The sequence below is a fragment of the Rhinopithecus roxellana genome, chromosome 3 (assembly GCF_007565055.1).
Source record: "Rhinopithecus roxellana isolate Shanxi Qingling chromosome 3, ASM756505v1, whole genome shotgun sequence".
NCBI classification, from domain to species: domain Eukaryota; kingdom Metazoa; phylum Chordata; class Mammalia; order Primates; family Cercopithecidae; genus Rhinopithecus; species Rhinopithecus roxellana.
The window spans coordinates 152,433,666-152,446,038 of record NC_044551.1 but is presented as its reverse complement, the minus strand read 5'-3'; the positions used below and the strand labels follow the sequence as shown (position 1 = coordinate 152,446,038).

Genomic DNA, 12,373 nt, shown 5'->3' with positions numbered 1-12,373 from the left:
GCCCCAGTGAGCTTCTGAAATCTTGAATCTGCTCAGTTTAGTGACCTTTGATGACTTTCTGTGATCTTGAGCATAAATTCCAGTCTGCCAGTGTGTTGTGTGTAGCTCTGTGGGACTGGGTCTGGCTACCTTTCCACTTCTCACCTCAATGTCCCACATTCTGTGCATGTGTGTGACTGTGCATGTGCTATTCCCCTGTGGGGAACACTTTCTCCCTCCTTCTCCCCTGGCTGACCCCTGCCCCCTTCTTAAGACTCAGCTCAGCTGTTGCCTTCTCCTGACAGGCCTTCCTTGAAGGCCTGCCTCATCACCCTATGCCACACGGGATCTGCTAGCTCTCATCTGTGTTTCGGAATATTCTGAGCATATCTGTACCACTGCTGTCAGACTCAACGGTTGATAATCTGTCTTCCCATCCAGACTGTGAGTCCACTGAGAATAGGGTACTGCCTCATTCTGCACTGGACCTGCAGAGCCTGGCACAGTCCTGGTGGGTAGTCACTGCTCATCAGCTGGGCCTTAAATGGGGAGATATGGGAAAAAGTCTGAAGGTCCTGCCGGTGGCTGGCAGACAAAGAGGGTGTCCGGGTACAAGACAGAGCTGAAGAGATGGCCACATCACTCCCGGGTATGAGGATTCCCCCGGCCTTTCCTGGAGCATCACAGAAGCCCGGCTTCTTTCAGGCCCTCAAAGGTACCAGCCACATTTCCCCACAGAGCTTTTGCACTGACCACTCCCTCTGCCTGCAGCTCCCTCTCCCTGCCCTTCTCATAGCCAACTCCTACCTCCATCAGATCTATGCCGAAGCATCTTCTGCATGAGGAGGCCTCCCCAGTCCCCTCACGGGAGGTCAAGACCTCATTGCCCTCTCTCAAGTCACTTCTGCTTCTTTTTCCAACTCTCACCATGCCGCTCAGTCCTTGTGCAATGCTTGGTTGCTGCAGGAAGATAGATAAGACCTGTCTGACCTATCTGCCACCATGACATTCTCAGGCTCTGCCACAGAGCAGGCAGACAACAATTACTCAGGACTGAGTTCAAAGGATTAATGAAACGGGACTGCAGGCTTTGCTGTCTTTCTTCTTTGAGCGTTTGCCCCCGCTGCATCATTCCTGCACTGGCCTCAGACAACGGGAGCTCTGAGCCCCCTCCCTGACTCTGATGGGAAGGAAAAGGAGCACACGATTTTCGAGCTTCTCATTGGGAGCAGGATTTCTTCCTTTGTTGATGGCACTTAGAGAAGGTATGTGCAGAGCATGTGCAGACTCAATGTGGCCCATCACCTATTCAGCTTGAGGCTGGCAGTCAAGAAACAGAGGCAAGTGACTGTGAAGTGAGGGGGTGAAGCAGCTGGCGGGAAGACTGGGCTGCCTGGGCTCTTGTCCCAGTGCCGCTGCTGCCTCTCTGGGCATCTTGGGAAAGTCCAGACCTTCATTCTTCCTCTATCTTTTGGAAGGTAAGGACGATCCCCTCCTAGGTGGTGTCCACAGAAGTCTGAGATTCTTGGCCACAGGGATATTAGCTGCGGAGGTCTCATCATGGTACGCCAGGAGAGGGCGCTGATGCACAGCACTTGAGGCTCTCTGGCGGAGAAGACAAGGGTGGCTGCTGGTTCTGGATAGCTTCCTGGCCCAGTTTCCCAGGCACTGTCTGGCAGAGAGCCACACTCAGTATTTATGTGGGCCGTGGAGGAGATGCTGGCCCAGGAGGCTCAGAGGGGAGTCTGAGGTGCCAGAGCAAACCTCTGAGAGGCTTGATGAGAACCCATCTGAGGTGTTTGGGTGCTGTGTGCTTGGATAGGAGGCGACACCCCAGTCTCTCTACCTGTGTAGATCTATCGAAGCCTTGAATGTCCCAGGCTTTCTTCCACTTCAGGGCTCCGAGCTGACCCAGTGCTGCATGCTTTGTTTACACCATCTTATTAAATTCTCTGAGGCAAGTCCTCCTTGGGTAGGTGAGAAGAATGAGGCCCAGGGAGGTCAAGCAGTTTCTCTAAAGCCACACAGCAGTCAGTGGAGGACGATGAAGTCACACCTGCTGTTTGACTCCAGGGTCCATGCTATTAAAAAAAGTGCTGCCTCCTGGCCAAGACTCGGGAAGTAGAAGTGACTTTCCCAAATGACCCTTGCCCCCACCCCCACCCCTCTGCATAAATGCCCTAACTTCTCTGCCTCAGGTTCTCCACTATCAGTGTGATGGTACTAACACTGTCCAACTGTGTCATATTCACAGGACTCCTGCAACAGTTGAATCAGGGGGAAAACATCCCTTCCCCCAATACCATCCCAGTGCCCTGGGCTGCTCTCCATCCTTTCTTCCCTGACAGGGTCCTGTGGGTCCACAGAAGTCTGAAATTCTGGGCCATGGTGATATCTGATACCAGCTTGAAAATCATATGTGCTCCTTTCCATCAGAGTCAACCTGCGGGTTGAGGCTGGCTCTGTGGACGTCTGAGAATAGGAAATGCCGCTGTCTGCCTGACTGAAGGCCAGGCAGGTCAGGGGACCAGATAGCCCAGGTTGGAGAGATTTGGAATCAAGGGGTTTCTGTGGGAATGTAGGAGGAGCCACTGCTGCCTGCTGCTGTCAAGGTCCCATCTGAAAGCCTGGCTAAGCACCTGCTATATGCTAAACTTCCTGGAACTCGGAGGAGTTTGGCTGCTGACAGTGACAGAAGAGTCAGTGTTTGGGGACAGCCTACTCCATCTTCTGCCATGTGGTGGTCTCCTCTGTCGTGCACTCATCAAACGTCAGCTGCTGTGCTGGGGGAGACCCATAAACCTCACATCAGGTCTGACCTCAAATACAGGCCAGGCAGGACCACAGGAAATGTGGAGGGCAGACCTAGAAGTCTTGGGAAGGAGCAGCATATGAGCTGGAACTAAAAAGACAAGCTAAGTTTGCTCACCCAAAGCCCCCATGGCTGTGGGAAGGGAAGTTGGAAGGCTTGGAGTCTGGCTCCTGAGGACCCTGAACGTCAAGGAAAGGGGCTGGGCCATGATTCTGTGGGCAGTGGCATCTGCAGGCTAGAGGCAGTCCTTAGTCCTGCTGCTACTCTGCGAGTGGATGAAAGGCCCATGTCTGGGGCCAGCTGTATCTCACCTGGACAAACCTCCATAGCCTCTATGCCGAGGCTGGCTCAGGCTCCTTGCAATCAGCATTTTTCTCTGCAGGGACCTGATGGGCTTGCCCTTGGGAAGTTGAAGCCTGTGCCTGTCCAGCTCCTCAGAAGGGCTGTGATCCTGCTCAGCACCTGAGAGCAGGCAGTTCAGCCTCCCCCAGCAGGAGCTCACTGCGCCATTTAATCCACTGTGCCCAGACATCCTCCTCTATAAGATGGGAATGATAACTGTACCTCACTCAGGCTGCACTTAACTCACACTCAGTGAGTCAATGCATGTCAAGTGCTCAGCACCATGACTGGCACGTGGTGACACACTCAGCAAGTCAAACCTCACCATCGTTATGGCCTGTGTGTCCTGAGTGTTCACGTCTGTGTTAGCACATGGACAGCTCCAAGCCAAGGCCACCAGGTGGGCCAGAAGCAAACTGCCCTTCCAGCTGAGCCAGCCCCTTATCTGGGATCTCTTTTGCACCAAATCTTTCCTGCAAACTACTCCCTTAAGAGAGCTCTGCAGCATGGAAAACCTCTGGAGGGTCTCTTAAGCCCGAAGTGCAGGGAAGGTACCTCCAGCTCGCCAAGGGGTTGCTGACAGGCTGTTGCAGGGCTGTCAGCCCTACTTGGGTCTGGATGGCACGCCACATGGGAAGAGAGGAGGGAACATGGCTCGGACCCCGCTTGGGCTGCACAAGGAGAGAGTGGCCCCAGTTTGTACCATACACATAGATACCTCCCAACCTGTCTATTCCTTTGGGGGCAGTGAGGGCCCACAGAAGCCAGCTCCTCGATGAGGCCCTAAACTAAAAAGACAAGCTAAGTTGAGAGCAGTGGAGAAGGGCGCAGAGGCAGAGGGAACCTCCTGAGCAGCACCAGGTGGGAGAATGCAAGGGGAGTCGGGAAGTTTTCCAGCCCTTGGAAAATAAAGGGAACAGTCCAATTGCCTCACCCCAAGAACAAAGCCAACAAGTCTTCCTGGCAAGGGCAACTTTATTTCTTCATACTCCCATCATACTCCAAACCCCAAATCCCTAAACCCAACGGGAAGTCATAGGAGTGCCTTGGAAATAGTAAAAACAGATTTTCTAAAAAGAATTTCTTTGATGTAACGCCAGTGTGACCAATTGATTTCTCTCTCCTTCTCAAGGTCCTCATCCTCAGGAAGCATGGTGAGCAGGTGAGGGCATTCCAGACAAGCAGCCATTGGATGGAGGAGCGGGGATCCAGTGGTCAGAGATGTGTGAGTGTCAAAGCAAACAAAGAACCCACACCCAGGGAGGAGACACAAATCCAGCGCCACGGGACAGAGAGGCTGTGAACGTGGGACACACCAGTATGGCTGGTGCTAAAGGAGTTTCAAGCAGGAACCAGCATCTAAGTGTCTGGCCCCGGAGTAGGTGGGATGAGCACATACTCTCAAAATCCCAGTGTGCTTCAGCCATGTGCCAGGTGAGCCTGGGGCTGGAGGTTGGGCTGGAGCACCAGAAAACAGGTCCACACAGTCCAAGGAGGTAGGGCCAGGCAGACACATGCAGAGTCACCTTCCTCACCTGCTCTACCCAAGGGCAAGGGCAGGGGAAGGAAAGGTACAGAGGCAATGAGGAAAAAGAGACAGCGAGATGGGTCTAGCAGAGGCCTGGGTATAGGGGAGCACCTGGCTCATTTCTTGCTATGCATAGACCCACTGAGGAAGAATGTAGCGAGGAGGTGCTTAAGTACTTGACCCGAGGTCAGATGGAGCTGGTGTAAATCCCAGCTGCACTCTTCCTGGCTGTTTGCTAGCTGTGTGAGCTCGGGCACCCTACTTAACATCTCTTAGCCTGTTTACTCAGCTGTAGAATGGAGATGACACCAGTGTCTACACCCAACGATTATGAAGATGATCTCTGTAAAGTGCCTACTACAAAGTAAATGCTTAATAAATTGAAGCTGAAAGTATTACTCCAAAGCATCCAGTTAGTTCACCAGCTTCAAGGTGCACGATTTATTTACAAAACCAGCTTCTGGCTGTCTGCACCCTTCAGTTGTTCAGGTGGCTCCTGCTCCCTCTGTCTGAGCTTGGGACGGGCTACAAAAGGAATCGTCTGAGGTCAGAGTTCCGGACCAGATGGACACTTCTCTGCAAAGCCACTTTTGGTGTGGCTGTTCAATTCTCACATGGCAGTTTTTCCAGCTAGGAGAACAGGAAGGTGGCAGCCTGGGGCGGGATGGGTCTCTTCCTAGGGGTGGAGTGGCTGAAAGTGGGGCACAGGCTGAGTTTCTCCCCTCTGCCCCTTGAGGAGAAAGGCAAACCCCAGGCCTGTAGAATGGGACACCTCATGCTGGCAGGGAGCAGCCTAGTGGGCTGAGAGGGGCTGGGAGAATCTGCCAAGGGTTGGGTTCTTCCTGCCGGCTCTGCTGGGCAAGCGGGTAGGATGCCCCTCATCCATGGTCATGGGCACTGAGACAGAGAGAATACAGGCCTGAGGGCCAGGGTCCCAGGCCAGCTCTGGTCCCAGGGCAAACTGACTTCTGGGAGCCTACCCCCAATCACCTTCGTCCCTTGATGTTCAGTGGGTGCTGGGGGCCTGCTCTCCAGTGGCTTCTGCTGCAGCCAGCTCCAGCATCCCCGCGGTATGACTGCACCAGCCCTGGGCAGCCCCTGAGGGTCCCTAGCTCCCAGATGGAGAGGCAGGAGGCCCCAGGCTAGTGTGTAGCCCCTCTTCAGGGGTTCTGTAGTAATGCACGAATCCTGAGGCATAAAGACCATGGTTCCTGGAGAGAGGGGCATCCTGATCACTGTCATGGGCGAACTCTGCCGAGACCTGCAGGATGGGGCAGCAGGCCAGTGAGTGTGAGGACCCAGAGATGAGGTCTGAGTGTGCCGAGGCAGCCTGGGTACGAAGGAATAAGAGGGTCAGCCTGATGCAAGCCCACCTCCCAGGTTCAGGCCCAGATACCCAGGACGAGCCTGTGCCTGCAACGCCACAGTGGCAGTCCCAGAAGAGGGCAGGTCCATGTCTGCTCTGCAACCCAGGAAGCACTCAGCGATGTCACTCACCCATCCAAGGGCACTCTGCTGGGAAGGGTGTGTCTGGGATTAAAACCTACCCGCTTTGCCTCCTCTGTCTTTGCAGTCACGGGCCACAGTGTCCGGCTGCATGGTGGTGATTAGGAATGTTACAGATCACAGGCTTCGGGTCAAATCCCAGGTTTGCTACTTGCTAGCTGTGTGCCCTTGGTCAAGTCACTTAACTTCTCTGAGACTCGTTTTCTCATTCATAAAATGGGAATAATAGTACCGCTTATCTTATAGGATTACTGTTAGGATTAAATGAGATGATGCTAGTGAAACATTTGTCTGAGAGCCTAGCAAGTCCTAAGGACCAAATTAATATTTCTGTGAGCTCACCATCATGCTTAGCACTTTAGGCACGTGGTTGTATACAGTTCTCACAATGGCTCTATTGTTGCTGCTGTTGTTCTCTCTCTCTCTTTTTTTTTTTTTTTTTTTTTTTTTTTTGAGATGGAGTCTCACTCTGTCACCCAAGCTGGAGTGCAGTGGCGCAATCTCGGCTCACTGCAACCTCCGCCTCCTGGATTCACGCCATTCTCCTGCCTCAGCCTCCCGAGTAGCTGGGACTATAGGTGCTTGCCACTACGCCCAGCTAATTTTTTGTATTCTTTAGTAGAGACGGGGTTTCACTGTGTTAGCCAGGATGGTCTTGATCTTCTGACCTCGTGATCCGCCCGCCTCGGCCTCCCAAAGTGCTGGGACTACAGGCGTGAGTCACCGCGCCCGGCCAGTTGTTCTCTCTTTTATAAGAAAACCACTCTCTTATAAGGCCACTCTCCTAGCAGGTGGTCAGGCTGTGCTTGAACAGGACAACAGGGCAGTCTTCCTGCAGCCTCTGTGCTCCCAACCAGTGACACCTTGCTCCAAGAGCCCCAGCAGCCCTGCGAGGGGCCTGTCCATGGGCCTGTTGGAGTCTGGGCCCCAGGTTTGAAGGATGTGGGGACCTAGTGCTGCTCTCCCCACCCTCTATGGCCTCCTCAACTCACAGAGCATTCGTTCCTGACTGTTGTCCTGCAGAAGCAGCCAGCCTGTGCCTCCTTCTCAGTGGGCGCATCTTGGGAGCCCCTGTGTGACCAGCCAGGAAGGGCCGTGCTGGGCAAACTCTCCTCCTCAGAGCGGTAGTAAGGGAAGAACCCACTGAGCAGTTCTGAGTCCTCCTGGAGCGGTGTCTCGGGCTGCAGGACCAACCCCTCCTCTGCCAGGAGGTACCCATAGGTGCAGAAGAAAGGCAGGTACTCCAAGGCCACCTGGGCCCTATGTGAAAGGTGGAGGGAGCTTAGGGGCTTCTTGTCCCTTGAACTGGTGGCCTGCTGTTGGGAGGACAGGGGCCCTGAGTCATCCTCCTGCAGGAGGCTAGGAGAGGTTGGGGCTCCAGATTCATCCTCACAGTTCTTCTGAGACATCTGAGAAGAGAAGGACATTCCATCTGTTACTGCACCCTGAATTCCTAACCACACCAGCTCTGTCCCCAGTCCCTGCCTACATTGGAGGCTAGAGGGGTCTTACAAAGCCCAAACCTGACCGTGGCTCTCCTCTGTGAAAAGCCAGCAGTGGGCCTCAACCATGGTTAGATTGTTCAAGCAACAGGCCTTCTTGCCATTCCTAAGTCACACCAAACTTGGCCTTCCCTTAGAATCTGTGCCAAGATCTGCTCCTGGACTCTCAGCTCAGAAGAGCCTTCCCAGTCCCAACCTCCCTGCAGGGTGACTCCAGATCATTTCATCACTGGAATGCTCTTGCTGGGGTGTGTGGTCTGCCTGCTTCATGTGTGGGGTGGTCTTATCTGTCTTATCTGTCTGGTGCCTCTCATTCATAATAGGCATTCAATTGACACTTTTTCAATTAGTCTGCTGGCTCTCAGTCCAACTCATATTCCCTTCACTCTGTCCACTCCAGCTACACAGGCCTTCTCTTGGTCCATCTCACTTGCCAAGCATCCTCCCGCCACAGGGGCTCTGCATGGGCTAATGTTCCTGCCCAGAGTCTCTTCCCTCTCCTTTCTCCTAGGTGGTGACTTCCTCAGCACTTGACTAAGGTCACTTCCCTTATGTCTCTGGCTTAGTGGCATCACCTTCTTCATGACTGCCACCACCCTCATACCCCTCATTCAGAGCACCCATTCCTCTGCTGTGAAATATTTGACTATGTGGTTTCTTTATTAATGTCTCTCATCCTGTTAGTTACAAATTCCACTGAGGCAAGGCCCATCTGTCTAGATCATTTCTGTGTCCCAAAGGCCTAGAAAAACCCTGGCATATGGTAGACACCAAGTATTGGAAGAAAGGAAAGAAGGGTGGGAGGGAAGGAAAGAGGCAGACAAAAAGAGAACACCTTGGCCAGGAACGAAGTCTTTATCAGACTCCATGGTGATAGGAGGGAGAAGTCACGTCTTGGGGAGAGGGTGGAGAAGCAGAATGAGGAATTACTTCCCAGGCCCAGAGGGGACACCTGGCCCAGAGTACCAGGTAGTGAAAAGCCAGCTCATTCCCACGTTGACTGTGCTAGACCTGGAGCCCATCAGGAACATGGCAGGGGGCCCCTTTGATCCTAAGAAAGCCCCCAGGCTATTCCACTTGTGGACTCCAGTCCCATGGAAGAACCTAGGTGGCTTAGCCCCCAGCCTTCCTGACTCCCACCCTAGCCCTCAGGCCTTGAGTCCCTGCCCCTGACACATGCTCCTGTGGTCCATGCTCTCCCCCAACTCCCTGCAGGCAGCCTGACCACTGAGGTCCCTGTCCTAAGCCAGACCCCTTGGTAAGTGCCTACTGGCCCATAGACTGCCAGATTCTGGTGAGCAGGAACCAGGCCCCCTCCTCCAAGTCCCAGAGACCCAGCTCAGGGCCATCTTTGCTGAGTTTCTACAACTCCCAAACACTCCGTAGAGCTCTGTGGTCCTCTTTCTCAGGTAATCCTTAGGAAGCCCACTGGGATAGACTTGCCTTTCTAACCTCACTGTGCCAAGGAGACGGGACAGGCTAAATGCAGCACCCAGGTTTGACCCACTCTGAAGCCTGTGCTCAGTTCACTGTGATTTATATGTTGTTGTGTGCCCCCATAAGACGTGTTCAAGTCTTAAGCCCTGGCACTTGTGGAGGTGACCTTATTTGAAAATGGGATCTTGGCAGATGCAATCAAGTTAACATGAGATCACACTGGGTCAGGGTGGGCCCTAAATCCAATGACTTGTCCCTATAAGATGAGGGAAGTTTGGACACAGACACACAGGGGGAATGTCATGTGATGATGGAGGAAGCAATTGGAATGATGCTGCCACAAACCAAGGCACATCGAGAATTGCATCATCACAGGAAGCTAGGAGGGAGGCATGAAGGAACAGATTCCCTGCTGAGACCCCAAGAAGAAAACAGCCCTGCCAACACCTTGATTTTGAAATTTTGGCCTTCAGAACTGTGAGAGAATAAATGTGTGTTGTTTTAAGCTACCAAGTTTGTGTTAATTTCTTCTGGCAGCCCTAGGACACTAACACATGTAGGTTTGCTGGATGACTCATTTGTGGGGATAAAGGGATATGACACAGACTTGAGGGCTCTCCCAGCACCACCCTGTGAGCAGCTTAGGGAGAGAGGCCCATTGCCATGGCCAAGGTTCACTCTGTGGGGGGCTCACCTAAGGCCCTACCCTTCCTGCCATCCAGTGGGCGCTGGACAGCACACACTCTCCCTGTGGTGGGCCAGCGGCCCTCCCACAGCTCATTCTTTCCTGCCAGGGCCCCAGCTCCACTCCAACAGTGAGTCCTGGATTGAAGGAGGCCAGGTGTCCTCTGAGCTCCCCTGGGAGGCCTCAGCAAGATGGCAGGTGTACAATGACACTCACAGTCTCTAGTGAGCACCACTTCCGGTGTCCTGTTTTGGGGTCAGCAGTAGCACCTCATCGTTACATGATGAAGCCTAATTGTAAAACTCTGGCTGAAAAGACAAAGCCTCCCTCGGCAGGCCTCTCCCTCCCAGCCTCCTCTTTACCCTGGCAAATCCCCCTCTGCCTGCTGAGAAAAGATTCCATCATGAAGTCATAAGGCCTGGTGCCAGGCAAGAAAGCCAGATGGCTCTGTTACCATGGAGACTCTACCCAAGCACCCAACACCTGTGATCATCACCTGTCTCTTAATTCAGCTTAATCCACATCTTCCCAGGAGACTCAGGGGAAACAAAGAGAATGCAAACATCTTCTGGACTCTGATCAGTTCTTCATCACTGGGGGCCAGTGAGCTCACCTGGGACTTCTGCCCAGAAACTGTGAGAGTGACTCCGCGCCTCCAGTAGATGGTCAGGAAGGGACCCAAGGATCTGTTCCACCAAGTCCAGGGAACTGGAATGAGCTGCATGGGCTGCTTCTCTCTGGGGTGCCTCAGTTCGCTCAGGGTGGGGCCAAGACACCAGTCTCTGCCTTTGTCACTGACTTTCAGCTGCCTCTCCTCTGTGGCTCTTCCCCAGTCACTTGCTGGCAGAACACAAGACAAGTGGAGCAGTCATGGGAGGGCTGATGATGTAGGACATCTGCTTTTTCCCACAGAGCCAATGTCCCCAGCTCCTCTCCCAGGCCTGGTGCTCCTAAGTATCAACTACTGCCCAGGGCACTTCCCATGTGGTGTGTCATGTGGTCCTCTCCACAAATCTTCAAGTCAGGAAGTCCGCCACTGTCATGCCATTTTGCAGACTGGGGAGTTGAGCCTCAGTGCCAGAACAGGAAGGTGAACCAGCCTGAAAAAGGGGCTCCAGTTAGTTTCTAGCCTTAGGGCTTGAGGCAAGAGAGCCTTGGAATGCCACTGATGATCACAAGGCTGAGACATCTCCAGGACTTCACGCTTCCCCAGGGTTGGAGTCCAAGCCAGGAGTGACCCAGCCGGGTCACTCCAGGCTCAGGCAAAGCTCCCGCATCTCTCTACTCTGTGCCCTCAGACCCTGGTGCCCATCTACTGCTAGGTCATTTTCTTTTGTATAGACTTAACTCTTTAATCCATATCAAATTTAGTTTTTGTAAGTGGTAATAGATAAGCCTCTAATTTTGTTTTATGTTTTGAATAGTCACTTGACTCAACATCATTTAAGAATAAATTATTTTTCCCTAACCTGATTTGAAATACAAAAATAGACACATTCTAAATTCTTAACTATTGCAAACTGAAGTTCATTTTCATAATTTATTTTTGTATCCATCGCTTTGTCTTTCTTTGTACCAACATCATATTATTTTGATCTCTTTGGTTTTATATAAATTTAATGGATGTTATGTTATCACCTTTTAAAAACTCAACTTCATTGAGGTCTAATTTACATACACCATAAAGTATACTGTTCATGAATTTATACACCAAATAACAACCTCGGAATTAATATATAGAAATGCCTCTTTTCAGGTAATCCACTCTCTTGCTTCCCAACTCCAAGCAACCACTGATGTGCTTTTTGATACTATAGATTCATTTTGCCTATTCTAGAATATATGGAATCACACAGTACATGTTCTTTTGTACCTAGTGAGCTTCTAATATTCAGCACTATGTTTTTAAGATTCATCTTTTTTGTGGTATAGTTTGCTCCCTTTTATTGAGGAGTAGTAATACTGTTATGTAGTGTAACACAATTTGCTTATCTAGCCTTCTGTGTATACAGTCTAGTTGTTTCCATTGTGAATAGTGCTGCTAGAAATAGTTACATACAATTCTTTGAGTGGGTATAGTTTTCATTCCTCTTAGGTAAATAGCTAAGATTTGAGTAGTTTGATCACATCTTAAGCGTATGTTTAACTAAATAAGAAACTGCCAAACTGTTTCCATTTTATGGAATATAAAATGATACATTCATTTTACATTCCCAACAGTAATGTTGGGAAATATCCCAGTTTCTTCACATTCTTACCACCACTTTTTAACTTTTATCATTCTCGTGGGTGTAAAGATACCATTCTGGTTTAAATTTGCATTTTCTTGATGACTAATGATGTTGAGCATTTCTTTTATGTGCATACTGCCATTTGTATATTTTCATTTAAGGGTTTACATCTTTTCTCATTTTAATACCTTTATTGTTATAATTAAAGTACAATAAGCTACATAGATTTAAAGTGTACAATTTGATCAATTTTCACATATGTAGACACCTCAGAAACTATCACCATGGTCAGGATAACAAATATTTATATCAATCCCCAAATTTTTCTCATTCACTTTTATAATCCATCTT

The 12,373-nt window shown here is 51.1% G+C and overlaps 1 protein-coding gene across 1 annotated transcript; it reads right to left on the bottom strand.

The window, feature by feature from the left end:
• Positions 1-5,667: 5,667 nt before the first annotated feature.
• Positions 5,668-10,073, bottom strand: LOC104659787. Its single transcript, XM_030926805.1, is given in 3 exon segments — positions 5,668-5,922; positions 7,160-7,567; positions 10,002-10,073. Coding segments are annotated over 3 exon segments (735 nt in total).
• Positions 10,074-12,373: the final 2,300 nt, after the last annotated feature.